General features: G+C 34.8%; 3 protein-coding genes across 3 annotated transcripts; 2 read left to right on the forward strand and 1 right to left on the reverse strand.

The window, feature by feature from the left end:
* The first annotated feature begins 8,234 nt into the window (after positions 1–8,234).
* On the forward strand, positions 8,235–8,761 carry LOC145957858 (putative mitochondrial protein AtMg00860). Its single transcript, XM_083074280.1, has 2 exons — positions 8,235–8,361; positions 8,421–8,761. The coding sequence occupies exons 1-2, from the start codon at positions 8,235–8,237 to the stop codon at positions 8,759–8,761; spliced, it is 468 nt and encodes a 155-aa protein (XP_082930406.1).
* Positions 8,762–10,179: 1,418 nt separating this feature from the next.
* LOC145957859 (uncharacterized) lies at positions 10,180–10,590 on the forward strand. The gene has a single exon (XM_083074281.1). It carries the CDS (start codon positions 10,180–10,182, stop codon positions 10,588–10,590), a length of 411 nt encoding a protein of 136 aa, XP_082930407.1.
* Positions 10,591–12,300: 1,710 nt separating this feature from the next.
* LOC109801478 (uncharacterized) lies at positions 12,301–13,140 on the reverse strand. Its single transcript, XM_020362557.3, has one exon. It carries the CDS (start codon positions 13,058–13,060, stop codon positions 12,404–12,406), a length of 657 nt encoding a protein of 218 aa, XP_020218146.1. The 5' UTR covers positions 13,061–13,140; the 3' UTR covers positions 12,301–12,403.
* Between the last annotated feature and the right edge of the window lie 1,292 nt (positions 13,141–14,432).

Here is a 14,432-nt window from a genome sequence, read left to right on the forward strand (position 1 = left end):
TTTTTTATCTAGAAGAAGCAGACCCTTTTTGGGGGTCTAGGAACACAAACCTTCCTTCATCATGTATTGCGAGCAACCACTGTTCAAATGTCAGATTAAGCCTTTCCTTCTTTCTCTTGAAAAGATTTGAAATGGAAATAATTCTTGATTTTGGTATGCAAATTTTCTTGGGTCCTTTAAAGTTAGTCCCATTAGCCTTAGTTTGTCCCTTTCGTCTATAAGAAGCATAGAAAGTAGCCTTAGGCTTATTTGAGAAGGATTTTAAGTAAAACCTAAATCCAAGACCACTTTTGTCGGATGATAATCTTTTATATTTTAAAAACAAATTTAACTTGGAAGATCCATCTACAAATTTGGTTAAGTCCTTCTTGAGTTGAGTATTTTCATTTTTCAAAATGTCTATCTCAAGAGGAATAGAGTTAGTGATCTTGTTTTCGAGACATAATGTCTCATTTGCATTGTCTGACATCTTTCTCTTACGTTCAAGATTTTTCTTTTCTAAGATTTTGTATTTTTCTTTAAGTTTCTTGTACTCTAGAGAAATCATGTGAGAATTTGCTAAGAAAGTCTCAAAAGACATCTCATCATTATCAAAGTCAGATGAATAACAACTTTAGTCAGATTTTACCTTCATAATAATAGTGTTTGACTCATTGTCTACCATAAGACAAATGTTAGATTTTTCTTCATCTAAACTACAGCTACTTTAGGATCCTCCTAAGTAGTTATCAGTCTCCTTTTGATCATCTTCTTTTTGTCTGATTTTCTTTTCTTGAAAGGGACAGTCCGTGAAGTCTTTAGAACATTCGTCCGAGCTTGGTTCAGATGCAACTTTCAACTCTTCTCCTTTTTCTCTACTCTTTTTAGATTCACCTCGCTTTAAAACAATAATAATATTTGCTCTGGATCGTTCTTCTTTTTTTTTTTAGGTGAATCTCATGAACTTTAAAAGTTTCCAAAATTTCATCAAGAGTGAGAGCTTTAAGATCTCGAGCTTCAGTAATGGTTGTGGCCTTTGGCTCCCAAATCTTGGGTAGGCTATCCAGGATCTTTAGATTGTTTTGAGTCTTAGAGAACTCAATTCTAGGGATTTTAGCCCATTTTAAAATTGTTTGGAATCTTCCAAATATTTCATTAATGGTTTCATTTTCCTTCATTGAGAACAACTCATATTATCTCTAAAGAGTGGTAGCTCGCTCGAGTCTGACATCTTCAATGTCCTCATAAGTTACCTGATAGCTTCTCACATTTCTTTTGCAGTATGATAACTGCAAAACTTGTTATACTCCACTCTAGATAAGGAATAAGCAAGTATATATCTTGCTTTTGCATTTAGTTGGAAGATGTTGTAGTCATCTTGAGTATATTGACTTTCAGGCTTAGTAACTTCCACATCTCCTTGTGTGATGATCCTCTAGAGCTGGTACTAGGTGGACTTGATGACCATCTCCATCCTGTCCTTCCAGTAAGGATAGTTTTCTCCATTAAAGGCTGGAGGCCTTATGAGAGAAACTCTTTCTGGTAGATACTATCCTTCACTACTTCCCATTTTAGATCTTTTCCTTTAGCACTATTAAATGCTTAACTTCGTCAAAGGCTGAGCTCTGATACCAATTGTTGGAGAAAACGATACACACTGGAAGGGAGTTTAATAGTATATATTAAAAACTTACGCTTTTTGCAGTGAGGCAAAAAAAAAATTGTGAACAAATGAAGTATTGAAAGGTAATCAAATGAAATGGTAAAATAGATGAAATGACACGAGTATTTTTATACTGGTTCGTATCTAACCTAGAGGCTACGTCCAATTCTCAATCCAACCAAATTGATTTTCTGATAGAAACCATTCCTCCAAGTGGAGCAAACCCATTCAGGTCTATAGTCGGAGGCCCAAGAATAAAACCCAATACTGAGTGTTTAGTGAGACTGTTGTTATCTAGGGAGGGGTATTTTGGAAATTGCAGATTCTGTTATTAAAAAGTGAGGGTTGGTTATATATATTCTCTCTGTAATAATGATGGGATATCTTTTTGGAAATTGGTTAATGATATTGGGAGCAGAGAGATACCCCTCTCTTGCTTGGTTCAATTGGGATATCTTTTTGGAAATTGGTTAATGATATTGGGAGCAGAGAGATACCCCTCTCTTGCTTGGTTCAATTGCGACCGATTTTAATTCGGTCGCTAAAACTTTCTTAATTTTATTATTGAAATGTTAGTTTTTATTAAAATGTCACTGCCAGGTCTCGAACCATGGACGTGGAGATTATGGGCAAAGCATGCTACTGCTGTGCCACTTTGATTCCTTAGTAGAATACCAAAAGTAATATATATATATATATATATATATATATATATATATATATATATAATACAATAGTTTTTCTAAACCTAGAGAAATCATAAGCATAATATTGGCTTTTTGACCATAGTGGGGTCATTTTGGAAGTTTTTTACGTAAATGGGGTTCTTTTGAAAGTATTTATGCCTTTGGGGCTGTTTATAACGGTGTTGCTATGGGCCATAGCGACACTAGTGACATGTGGCAATTTTTTTTTTGGCCTAGAATGGGCTGGAATGAGCCACATCAGTGTCGCTATGGGCTGGGTCAACACAGTTGATGGACCAACAGAAATGATGTAGCCCATAACGACACCATACAAGAAAAAAAATGAAAAAAACAAAAATAATTTAAATGTAACCTAAAAATAATAAACTGAGTTATTTATTATATATATTTATAAAAATAAAAATAAGTTGTTTAAAAACGTAATTTTAAAATATGTATTTAATTATTTATCAGAGTGGCGCTATATAGCGCCACAAGCTTTTTTTTGTTTTGTTTTGTTTTTTAAATTATTCACTGAAATTTTAAAAGTGGCGCTATTGTGGTTTTTTAACTAAGCCATGACATATAGAATATCATATACTAATATGGCAGCGTCTTACATAGAAAACAAAGTGAGCATCTCCTCTTAGAATAAAATTGCCTGGATGCATGTTAACACATTTAATTTGGAATCTTTTTTGCGTGGTCCAGGTCCATTTATCGGATTAAATTGATCGTGGGGGTTTGTCCTGTTGTAAAATAAGCAAAATCTGTCCATGTCCTCTCTGTGTGTGGATTAAAAGTGGTGCTGTGGCCTATAGCGCCACACAGTGCCACTATATTTTTGTTTTTTTTTTAATTATTAAATAAATTATTTTTTATTACATTTTAATTTATTTACGAATATTATAAAAATATGTATTTATATATTTAGTTATTTCTAATTTTTCTTTATTTTTTATATATTTATTTTTTTATTTACGTTTTTAAATTTTTAAAATAAGTGGCGCTGTGGTCTATAGCGACACAGTGCCGCTATAGGCCATAACGCCACTATATATTTTTTTTAAATTATTAAATAAATTATTTTTATCACATTTTAATTTATTTCTAAAATTATTTTTTATATTAAATATGTGGCGCTGTAGGCTATAGCGACTTTAGTGAAGCTGTTTTGTAGCGCTATAGGCTGTAGCGACATTATCAATATGGCTTTCATGGCTTTCGTGGAGTTTAAAAAATGTCACGTGTCACTAGTGTCGCTATGGCCCATAGCGACACCGTTATAAACAGCCCCAAAGGCGTAAATACTTTCAAAAGAACCCCATTTACGTAAAAAACTTCTAAAATGACCCCACTATGGTCAAAAAGCCCATAATATTAGATATCTTTTGATATAATATTAGATATCTTTTGATTATAAAATATAATAAATAAAATCTAAAATCTGTAATAATTTCTTTGATACAAATATTTAATATCAGAATATTTATTATAATTTTATTTATGATTTTTATAATATTTTGATTTAATACTGGATTTCTTTTGATTATAATATTTTAATATATTTTATTTGAAATATCAGTTAAAATATTTTATTACCTTTTCATTTTAATTTATTGTAAAATAATAAGAATATTTAATTTAGCATCATTAAAAAAAATAACTATTATAAGATTTAATTTATTTAATTTCATTATTTATTATAATACTTTTAATCACTATATTGATAAAAAATATTTTTAATTAAAATATATTTTAAAATTTTATTTAATTTATTATCATTCACTCACTTTATTAAAAAGTGATAAAATATAATTTATTTTCAATTAATTTAATAAAATAAAAACTTTAAAATATATATTTAAAATCTATAACAATTTCTTAAATACAAATATTTAATTAGTTTTAGTATATACTAAATATAATATTAGAAAATTTATTATGATTTTAGTTATATTTTTTATTATCTTGTAATTTAATATTGCATTTCTTTTGATTATAAAATATAGTAAATAAAATCTAAAATCTGTATTAGTTTCTTTGATAAAAATATTTAATTAATTTTAATATATAATAAATTTAATATCAAATTATTTATTATGATTTGAGTTATAATTATTATAATCTTTTGAATTAATATTAGATATCTTTTGATTATAAAACATAATAAATAAAATCTAAAATTTGTAGTAATTTCTTTGATACAAATATTTAATATCAGAATATTTATTATAATTTTAGTTATGATTTTTATACTCTTTTGATTTAATACTGAATTTCTTTTGATTATAATATTTTAATATATTTAATACTTTTGATTTCTTTTGATTTGAATTATAATTTTTATAATCTTTTGATTTATTATGATTTAATTTTTATAATCTAACAACCCAACGCTTAAAAATAATGTTTATTTTTAAGATATACATTATTTAATTATTTATAAACTTTATTTATTAACATAAATAAACTTTATTTATTAACATAATTATTTAATTATGTTAATAGGATGTAAAACTAATTAAAAATTTGATAATAAATTAATATGATTATCCCTCACTTCACATGACCTTCCTTCTGGACATAAGCCCAAGAACCTCATCCCAAAGCCCAACACTCCCAACAGTTCTGAGCCCAACATAATTGCTCTAAGAAGGGTTTAAATGACAATTAGAAAGATATTAGAAATTGCTATTTTTTTTTAGTATTGTATCTATAATTTGTGATTCTGATTAGTGGTAAAATTTTAACTAAAATTTATGATTTTGAATCAATAATTAAAAGTGTTACAGTGAGTGTTCTCTTCCCAATTAATTTTATAACTCTAAGAAGGGTTTAAATATATCAGTTGTGGTTTTTGTTGTCTTAAATTATTTGCTGTAAAATAACAATTATTTGCTGAATTAAAATCAAAGAATATGTTGTCTTGAAATTTTTGTTGAAATAATATTTTTTATTTTTGTAGGAGAAATATAAGGAGCGTCCAATTGAAGTCAAGCAACAAGCTACACAGGATGACACAGAGGGCTCTGCTTCTACTTGTATTAGTGATAATGAAGTTTATTTGCAGGTGGTTAAAAAGAATCCGAAGGGGAACTTGTATGGGCTTGTTGGATTGACCGATGATTTCATTCGCTCAACACTTCCACAATCTTCTATGTCACAGCCATTACCAGTCACTGCAGAGGTGATAGAAGAAATGCAAAATAGGATAACTAAATTAAATGTTGAGCTTGTTGTAAAGGAAGCAAAGGAAAAAGCATTGGAAGAGCATATACGACAGCATGATGAGCAGATGCAGTATAATATACTACGCCATCTCAACATTGACCCTTTAAGGCCAACCCCTCCTGCACCGAGTACTACCCCAGATGATCCTGACCATGCTGTTGATGATGCTCTTGATGACATAGCAGAAGACCCTTAATTAAGCTTCTTTCTTTTACTTGTTTTAGGATATTTTATCGTATTTCACTATTACTTTGTTGAAGTTTAAACGTTTTATGTTATTATTGTGTTTTTAGCATACTATATTGACATACTTATATTTTATTTAGTTTTCACTATAATATAAATTTACATCGATGAGATTATGTCTTTTAGTTTGTTCTAGTTTATTATTATAAATTGTGTAATAAATATATTGTTAATTTCATATTCGTTATCAGGTATAAATTTATAATTAAATTTTTTTTTAAAAATACTGGTTAGCATTAGCGACCGAAATAGCGACCAAGATGAATAGTAGCTATTTCAAGTGTTTAGCGACTGAAATAGCGACCAAAAGAATTTGTAGCTAATTCAAGTTTTTAGCGACCGAAATAATTCGTAGCTATTTCAAGTTATTAGCGACCGAAATTGTGACCAAAATAATTGGTAGCTATTTCAATTTTTTAGCGACCGAATTTATTCGTAGCTATTTCAGGTTTTTAGCGACCGATTTAGAGACTGATTTTTAAAATGTTTTTATTAAATAAATAAAAAAATTAGCGACGGAAATTGTAACCAAAAAATTTGGTCGCAAAATTGGTCTCCAGAAGTTAGGAGACCAAAATTTTAGCGACGGATTTTTAATGTCTAGCGACGGATTTTTCGGTCACTAAATTGCGATGGAAAAAATTTCGGTCGCTATTTAAAATAGCGACCAGGGTTTTAGCGATGGATTTTTTCGGTCGCTATTTCGGTCGTTGAATGTAACAGCGATTGAATTTACCTAAATAGCGACCGATTTTGGTGGTCGCTAAAACTTGATTTTTTTTGTAGTGGCATAACCCAATTTGTAGTGGGAAACGTTTAAACGTGCCCTCTTGGATCGTTACGGAGACCACCAACTAGGAAATCCATTTGCACAACTCAAACTTCTCCATCAATCTGCTTCCATGGATGAATATGTAGAGGCTTTCGAAGTGCTCTTGGCTCAGGTTCCTCCCATGACGGAGGACCAATACATGGGTTTTTTTTTGGGCAGCCTTCACGATGATATCCATACTAAGGTGTTAGCATTTGAGCCTCCAAATCAGAATCGCATGATTTCAGTAGCTCGTCTTATTAAGCGAAAGCTGGACCGATCTTTCTCTTCCCCATCTCGAGCATCTGGAGGACGCCCCTCATCACAATTGAAGCCATCTTTATCAAGGAATGCAGGGAATGGTTTGAATCGCACTACTCACATTGGGCCCACAAGTCCTACTTATTCGACCAAAAGCACTAATGGGCCTTAAGATCCAGGGCCCAAGACTCAAAAACTTGCTGGGTCAAATTCTCGTTCAGGAACCCAAAATTTATCTTATTCGGAGCTCCTTAAAAGAAGAAACCGAGGTCTATGTTTTAAATGTGGCAACCCATGGGGTCCGACGCAGGTGTGTCCAGATTGACATTTACGGCTCCTAATCTTTGAATGGGATGAGTCTCCCATAGGGCAACCAGAGTTGCCTTGTATTGACGAGCCACCAATTCCAAACACCGAGATGCAATGTCAAACATTGGACTATCGAGCATTGGAATCAGGGGATCTTTCTTAGGAAAAAACTATCAAGTTTGATGGAGAGTTGAAGGGGTACTCGATCCTTCTTTTGGTAGATAGTGGTGCTACCCACAAATTCGTGATTCGTGAACTTGTGGCTTCTCTTAATCTTGTAGTAACTCCCACAGATTCCTTTTGGGTGGGATTGGGAAATGGATCAAAGTGTTACTCGTAGGGCTTAGTAGAGCTATTCGAGTTAAGGTTAGCCACTATTTCCTCTCTATGGACACTTATATGTTGGATCTTGGGGGCATTGACATCATGTTGGGAATGTCGTGGTTAGAAACTATAGGGCGCACTACCATTGATTGGTGTCGAAAGACTGTTAGCTTCAGTGATAAGGGAGAGGTCGTTACTCTCCAAGGACAACATCTCCGTGGCTCTTCTATCATACCAACTCTACAAGGAGTGCTTCAAGAATTGGTCATTAATGAAGACCCTCTTGCCTCGAGTCAGAAAGATCTCTCGTCAGAATTGTGCAATGTCTTAATCACACATGAAATTGTCTTCCAACCGTGCATAGGACTTCCACCCAAACGATCTCATGACCATGCAATCAATTTATTTCTAGAGAGCAAGCCAGTTAGTGTCCGACCGTATCGATATGCTTATCATAATAAGGATGAGATTGAGCATCAAGTGCGCGAACTTTTTGCAGAAGGGGTTATACATCACTTAGTGAGCCCATTCTCTAGTCCAGTAATTTTGGTTAAGAAGAAGGATGACTCTTGGAGGATGTGCGTGGATTTTTGAGCCTTAAACAAGGTGATCGTGTTGGATAAATATCCTATTCCTACCATTAATGAACTAATTTGATGAGCTTCATGGATCCAAAGTCTTCTCTAAGATAGACCTTAAGTCGAGCTTCCACCAAATTCGAATGCGGGACGCTGATGTTTCCAAGACCGTTTTTCGAACCCACGAGGGGCATTATGAATACCTGGTTATGCCTTTTGGACTAGTCAGTGCTCCATCCACTTTCCAAGCAACAATGAACATGGTATTTCGTACCCTTTTGCATCGTTTCGTTCTCATTTTTTTTATGATAACCTTGTTTTTAATCCAGATTGGGGTACACATTTGACCCACGTGCACGAGGTCTTGTCTCTACTGGAAACACATTCTTTTGTGGCGAACAGGAATAAATGCTCTTTCGGCTTGTCCTCAATAGATTATATAGGTCATGTGATCACCGCCCGCGGAGTTCAAATGGATCCCAACAAAGTCCAAGATATTGTGTATTGGCCGTTACTTACTATTATCAAGGAGGTACAGGGGGTCTTAGGTCTCGCTGGTTATTATCGTCGATTCATCAAGGATTATGGAAAAATTGCCCAATCACTTATTGCTTTAACCAAGAAGGATGGGTTCCATTGGGGAGTTGAACAAGACGAGGCAATCACCTGATTGAAATAATTTCTTGCATTTTATCCTGTTCTGGCGTTGCTTGATATCCAGCAGGAATTTGTCATTGAATGTGATGCATTAGGAAGGGGAATTGGAGCAGTGTTAATGCAACAACAACAACAACCAATTGCTTATTTTAGCAAGGCCCTTAGTACAACAAATCAAGCTAAGTCGTTTATGAGAAGGAAATAATGGCATTGGCGTTAGCAGTGCAACACTAGCACCACTATTTGTTGGGAAGAAGCTTCAAAGTGTTTACTGACCATAGTAGTCTACGCCACCTCCTTCAGCAGCATTTGACCACCATAGATCAACAACGTTGGCTTGTGAAACTTATGGGGTTCCAATTTGAAGTTATATATAAGCCCAGTCCAGAAAACAAAGTTGCGGATGCCTTGTCTAGACAAATGGAATTTGCTGAATTACACACGATTGCTATGAGCCCTTTTTGGACAGACTTTCCAAAGGTTCATGATGAGATTCAACAAGATCTTGAGTTGATTAAGTTGAGAGACCAGATCCTGGCTGGTGAGGTTCCTAATACTAATTACACTTGGCACGATGTGTATCTATTCTTCAAAGGTAGGTTGGTGCTTCTGGCAACTTCCACCTTCATCCTTACTCTTCTAAAAGAATATCATGCAACAATGATGGAAGGACACTCAGGGTTTAATAAGACGTATAAGCGCCTTGTTGGCAGCTTCTTTTGGAAGGGAATGAAACAGGCCATTATGACATATATGCGTGAATGTGAAACTTGTCAACGTAACAAATATGAAGCTATGTCTCCAGCTGGGTTGTTGCAACCCATCCCCATCCCTCATGCTGTTTGGGAAGATATTTCTCTTGATTTTATCACGGGTCTTCCACGTTCACATGGATTTGAGGTGATACTGGTGGACGTGGATAGGCTATTCAAATATGCACATTTACTTCCATTAAAGCATCCTTTCACTGCAAAGAATGTTGTAGAAGTGTTTGTCTGCGAGGTGGCGAAGTTACATGGTTTTCCTAAGTCTATCATAAATGATAGGGATCCCCTTTTCTTGAGTCGCTTTTGGAGAGAATTATTTTTCCTTCAAGGTACTGTGTTGCGAATGAGCACCTCATATCATCCACAAAAAGATGGACAAATAGAAGTGGTGAATCGTTGTTTGGAAACATTCTTACGATGTTTTTCCTCCGAAAAACCAGCCAAATGGTACATGTGGCTCTTTTGGGCTGAATTTTGGTATAACACCTCCACTCATACAGTTATAGGTTCAACCCCTTTTGAGATTGTCTATGGTCGTCCTCCACCCTCTATTATCTAGTACCTCCCTAGTGAGACTCAAGTAGACTTAGTTGCTACTGTTTTGAATGATCGAGATGAGGCACTCCGACAATTGAAATACCATCTTCATCGGGCCCAGCAAACCATGAAGAAGCATGCTAACAAGCATTGTCGACAACTGGAATTTAGTGTGGGTGATTGGGCATATGTTAAGCTCCACCCTCATTGCCAACTCTCAGTTGCTCGTCGCATCAATCCCAAGTTGTCTCCTCACTATTATGGGCCATTTCAAATTCTGTCTAAGGTGGGAGCTGTAGCTTACAAGTTGCAGCTTCCAAATATAGCTCAAATTCACCCGGTTTTCCATGTGTCCCAACTCAAACGCTCTATTACCAAGGGATTCTCTTTATCTTCCATGCCCCCTGGTCTTATTTCTGCCGATGAGGATTTTCTAGCACTAAAGACAGTGTTGGCAATACGAGAAGGCAAGAATTCCTCTGATTTTGCAGAATGGCTCATCCTTTGGAAATCACAACCTGTTGAAAAGGCCACTTAGGAGTCTGCTGATGAAATTCGTGCCAAATTTTCGGGTCTTAGCCTTGAGGACAAGGCTAATTTTGTGGAACACGGTATTGATAGAAAATATTCCTCCAAGTGGAGCAAACCCATTCAGGTCTATAGTCGGAGGCCCAAGAATAAAACCCAATACTGAGTGTTTAGTGAGACTACTATTAGTTGGGGAAGGGTATTTTGGAAATTGCAGAATCTGTTATTATAAAGTGAGGGTTGGTTATATATATTCTCTTTGTAATAATGATGGAATATCTTTTTGGAATTTGGTTAATGATATTGGGAGCAGAGAGATACCCCTCTCTTGCTTGGGAGAGCCTTGCTCTCTGGAAACCTCGTCTCTTTTCTCTTTATTCTGTTATTTTCTATTTCTATTATAGGTACATCTGATACATACTGTATCAGTTTTACTATCTTCAACAAGATATAAGTATTCTTTACCAAGTCACTTCTGGTTGCCCAAATATTCTTTTAAACAAGTCTCTTTAGGCTTAACCACTAAGTATTCTTTTAAACAAGTCTCTCCAGGTTTAACCCTTACAAATACAATTGATAAGAGTTACAAAATAATTTTGTCTCTTCTAGACATGATGCTATACAATTTTGGCACAAGTAGTCTACAAAGAATTCTATACAAGATTTGCTATAAAGGTTTTCTTTGTAGAGCTTCATATATTTATTTCTTATTTCACATTGTACATTCTTACTTGTCTCTTAGTCCACTCTATCTACTTCTTTTGTTTGAAGGCTTGACCCTTATATAGTAACTTCAGTGAAGATGGCCATTATAACAACGTTCAAAATTTAAACGTTCAAATTTCCTTGAGTTACTTTATCTGTCTTCCCAATTGTTCCTTTGAGGGTACTGTAGATGCATTTAATGTGAGCATTAAATGTTGATCATAGATGTGTATATCTCCTATCTAATCTACGTAGTTACTTATCATCTCTTTCTTCTACTTTTGAGTGCAGTAAAGAGTGGTGTCGGAGCAGAGCCGCCCTTTTCAATGTCTTGCACGAGATATCCAATATTTTCTCTTTCTATTCTTACACAATGATTTGATGTTTCATTTTTAAAAGCTTTTGTTCTCTTTGATAATCCTTCCTTATTTGATCTGTTAAGAAATAAAGTAATATTTTTTTAAGAAATAGTTTGACAATATAACAAGAAATAAATATGATATTTATTTATGATTATATGTTTTGTCTGGTGTATTTTGTCTTACAAACGAAGTATGTTACTACTTCTACTATAATACTTTTTTTTGAAAAACTTTAAACAACGTTCTTGTTATTATAAAAGGCATTTTAGAAACACTCTAAACTGTTTAAAGAAATGTTTGTGATCATCAAAACTCAAATCGTCTAAAGAGATTCTAAATTGTTCTCTTGATATTATAAACTTCTTTTTGATGTTAAAAAACATTTTTTTTTCATTTTTAAACACTTGTAGTCTTTTTTTTTCTTTTGTTTTTTTTTTAAATGCAACAATCTCCCAAATTTTGATTTTGAGCATGACAAACTTCATATCAAACTTTAATATGCAACACGTCTTTCCATTGTTATCTTGCATAGACTTGTTGAGAGGTGTCCTTGAAACATCCTTAATGTAACATCTACTAATAGATACTTCATACATTCCCCGAATAATGAGTCCCCAAATAACGTATACTGCACTGCAAAAAGGAACTAAAAGTAATCAAAGTCCAAACAAAAATCTTTTTTATACATCGGAATCGCAAAAGATGAACCGAAAGTAATACAAATACGAATAATAACCAAAAAAAAAAAATGAATAATCATAATTTTTGATCCGAAAGAAGTCGTAATCGATCCAAGCCAGTTCGAGCTTCCTCCGAATCGGGGTCAATTTCAAGAACCTTCTGGAACGCATCCTCAGCCTCCGATTTCATTCCTTTCCATTCGTAACACTTCCCCAGCAGACACAGCGCCTCCGAGTCATTCCCACTCAGTCCCACCGCTTCCACCAAATCCTCTATGCCCGAGTCAACTCGCCGCCGCCGATTCACGCCCACCTTCAGCTCCGCCCTCCTCACCAGCGCCCCGGCGCGCTCCGCGGCGGAGAGGGACTTGGCCGCTGGCGAGGAGAGGGCGGCGTCAAGGGACTTAATCGCGGCGGCGCGGTGCCCCATCAGCTGGAGGGCCTGGGCGCGGAGGATGTGGGCCCACGGGTCCCTGGGCCAGACGGAGAGGGCCCGGTCGGTTTCCATGAGGGCGGTCTTGGCGTGGTGGGCTCGGTGCGAGGTGGATCGGGCTCGGGCCAGGTGGCGCGATGCTTGGGCCAGGTGGCGGTTGGGGTCGGGTTGGCGGTTATTGTTGCGAGTTCGGGTTCGGTTTGTGGGTCGGGTTATTTGGTTGCGGATATTGTGCATGATGAAGAAGAGTGATAGGGTTAGGATTAAGATACCCAGCTGCAGCATAGCCTCTGTCACCATTATTACCTACCCAGATTTCCGCTTCACCTTCTGATAAGGAACTCGTGTCGTGTCTCAAGCAAAATAAACCATGTCAGTATATTTCTTGTTATATTTTTCACAATTTCGTCTAACATCTAATTATTTTTTATTTTATAAACTTTCATATTTTATTTTAATTTTAAATATACTATTTTTATATAGACTAGATTTAACATTAAAAAAGTGTTTATCTTTGTCATGGATAACATGATATTTTGGCTGTTTGAGTGGGTTTGTGAACCGACAAAACATCTCGAAAACTTATATTTTTTTTAACTAATTTACTAATTTATAAGTTAGTTTAAAATAAACTTATTTTATATGAAAAAATAAGTTAAGAGTTTTTAGCTTATTTTTATAGTTAATTGAAGTAGGTTATGATTTATAAATTTTTAGTTTTTATATTTCTTTATTTTTTATAAATTTATTTAAAATATTTTTTTTATCATTCTTAATTTAAAAATTATTTTGTCTACCTTATATTATGTTACTTTATTATTAAAATGTAAATGTCATTTTATGTTATTTTACATTAATTAGTTAATTTATTAACAATTTTATTAATCAATTAATTTCTAATTTATAAGCTTTTAGTAAATTTACATAAGTTAACTTTACTAAATACATCTTTTATATTATAATTCAAATAAGTTGTATACCAGATAAGGATATGGATATTAGAACAATAAAAAAAAAGAATAGAAGACTCTTCGATATAGTCACACCCAAGAAGTGTAGTAATACATAATCGAATACATTAACATTAATGAGCTATTTATTCACTGATGGGTCTGTTAATGGGCTTGAGTCCATTAAGATTAGAATAAAACGTATATGAGAACATGTTGTTCTGGAGGGAGAACGGGCCGTTCCAAATTCCAAAACGGGACATTCTAGTTGGAGAACGGGCCGTTCTACATGGAGAACAGGCCGTTCCGGAGGGAGTACGGGCCGTTCTGGATGGAGAATGGGCCGTTCTGGAGGGAGTACGGGCCGTTCTGGATAGAGAACGGGCCGTTCTGGATGAGTACCAGAAGGGCCGTTTTGATATTTGGAACGGCCCGTTCTCCCTCCAAAACGGCCCGTTCTCAGATACGTTTTATAGATCAATTCAGTAGCTTGGAATGACACGTTCCAGATTGGGAACGACCCTTTCTGGACTACTAAATCACCTATATTTTTTTTTCACGTTACAATACTCCCCAACAATCAGGAATTTTCGTCCCTGAAAATAGGTCTACCTGAAGAGAGGAATGAATACTGTTCCTTAAACTGACTCTCCACCTCCTAGGTAACCTCACCAGTAGTTGCATCCCAAACAATCCTTACCAAGCTGATGGACTTGCAACGA

This window comes from Cajanus cajan, chromosome 5 (assembly GCF_000230855.2).
Source record: "Cajanus cajan strain Asha chromosome 5, NIPB_CcT2T_4, whole genome shotgun sequence".
Lineage (NCBI taxonomy): Eukaryota > Viridiplantae > Streptophyta > Magnoliopsida > Fabales > Fabaceae > Cajanus > Cajanus cajan.

What these genes read in the sequence shown, in the direction of transcription:
- LOC109801478 (XM_020362557.3), bottom strand. Translation starts at nt 13,060, where the DNA reads ATGGTGACAGAGGCTATGCTGCAGCTGGGTATCTTAATCCTAACCCTA.
- LOC145957858 (XM_083074280.1), top strand. Translation starts at nt 8,235, where the DNA reads ATGCGGGACGCTGATGTTTCCAAGACCGTTTTTCGAACCCACGAGGGG. An exon ending in AACAATGAACATGGTATTTC is followed by an intron (nt 8,362 to 8,420) that starts GTACCCTTTTGC and finishes TTTTTAATCCAG; the next exon opens with ATTGGGGTACACATTTGACC.
- LOC145957859 (XM_083074281.1), top strand. Translation starts at nt 10,180, where the DNA reads ATGAAGAAGCATGCTAACAAGCATTGTCGACAACTGGAATTTAGTGTG.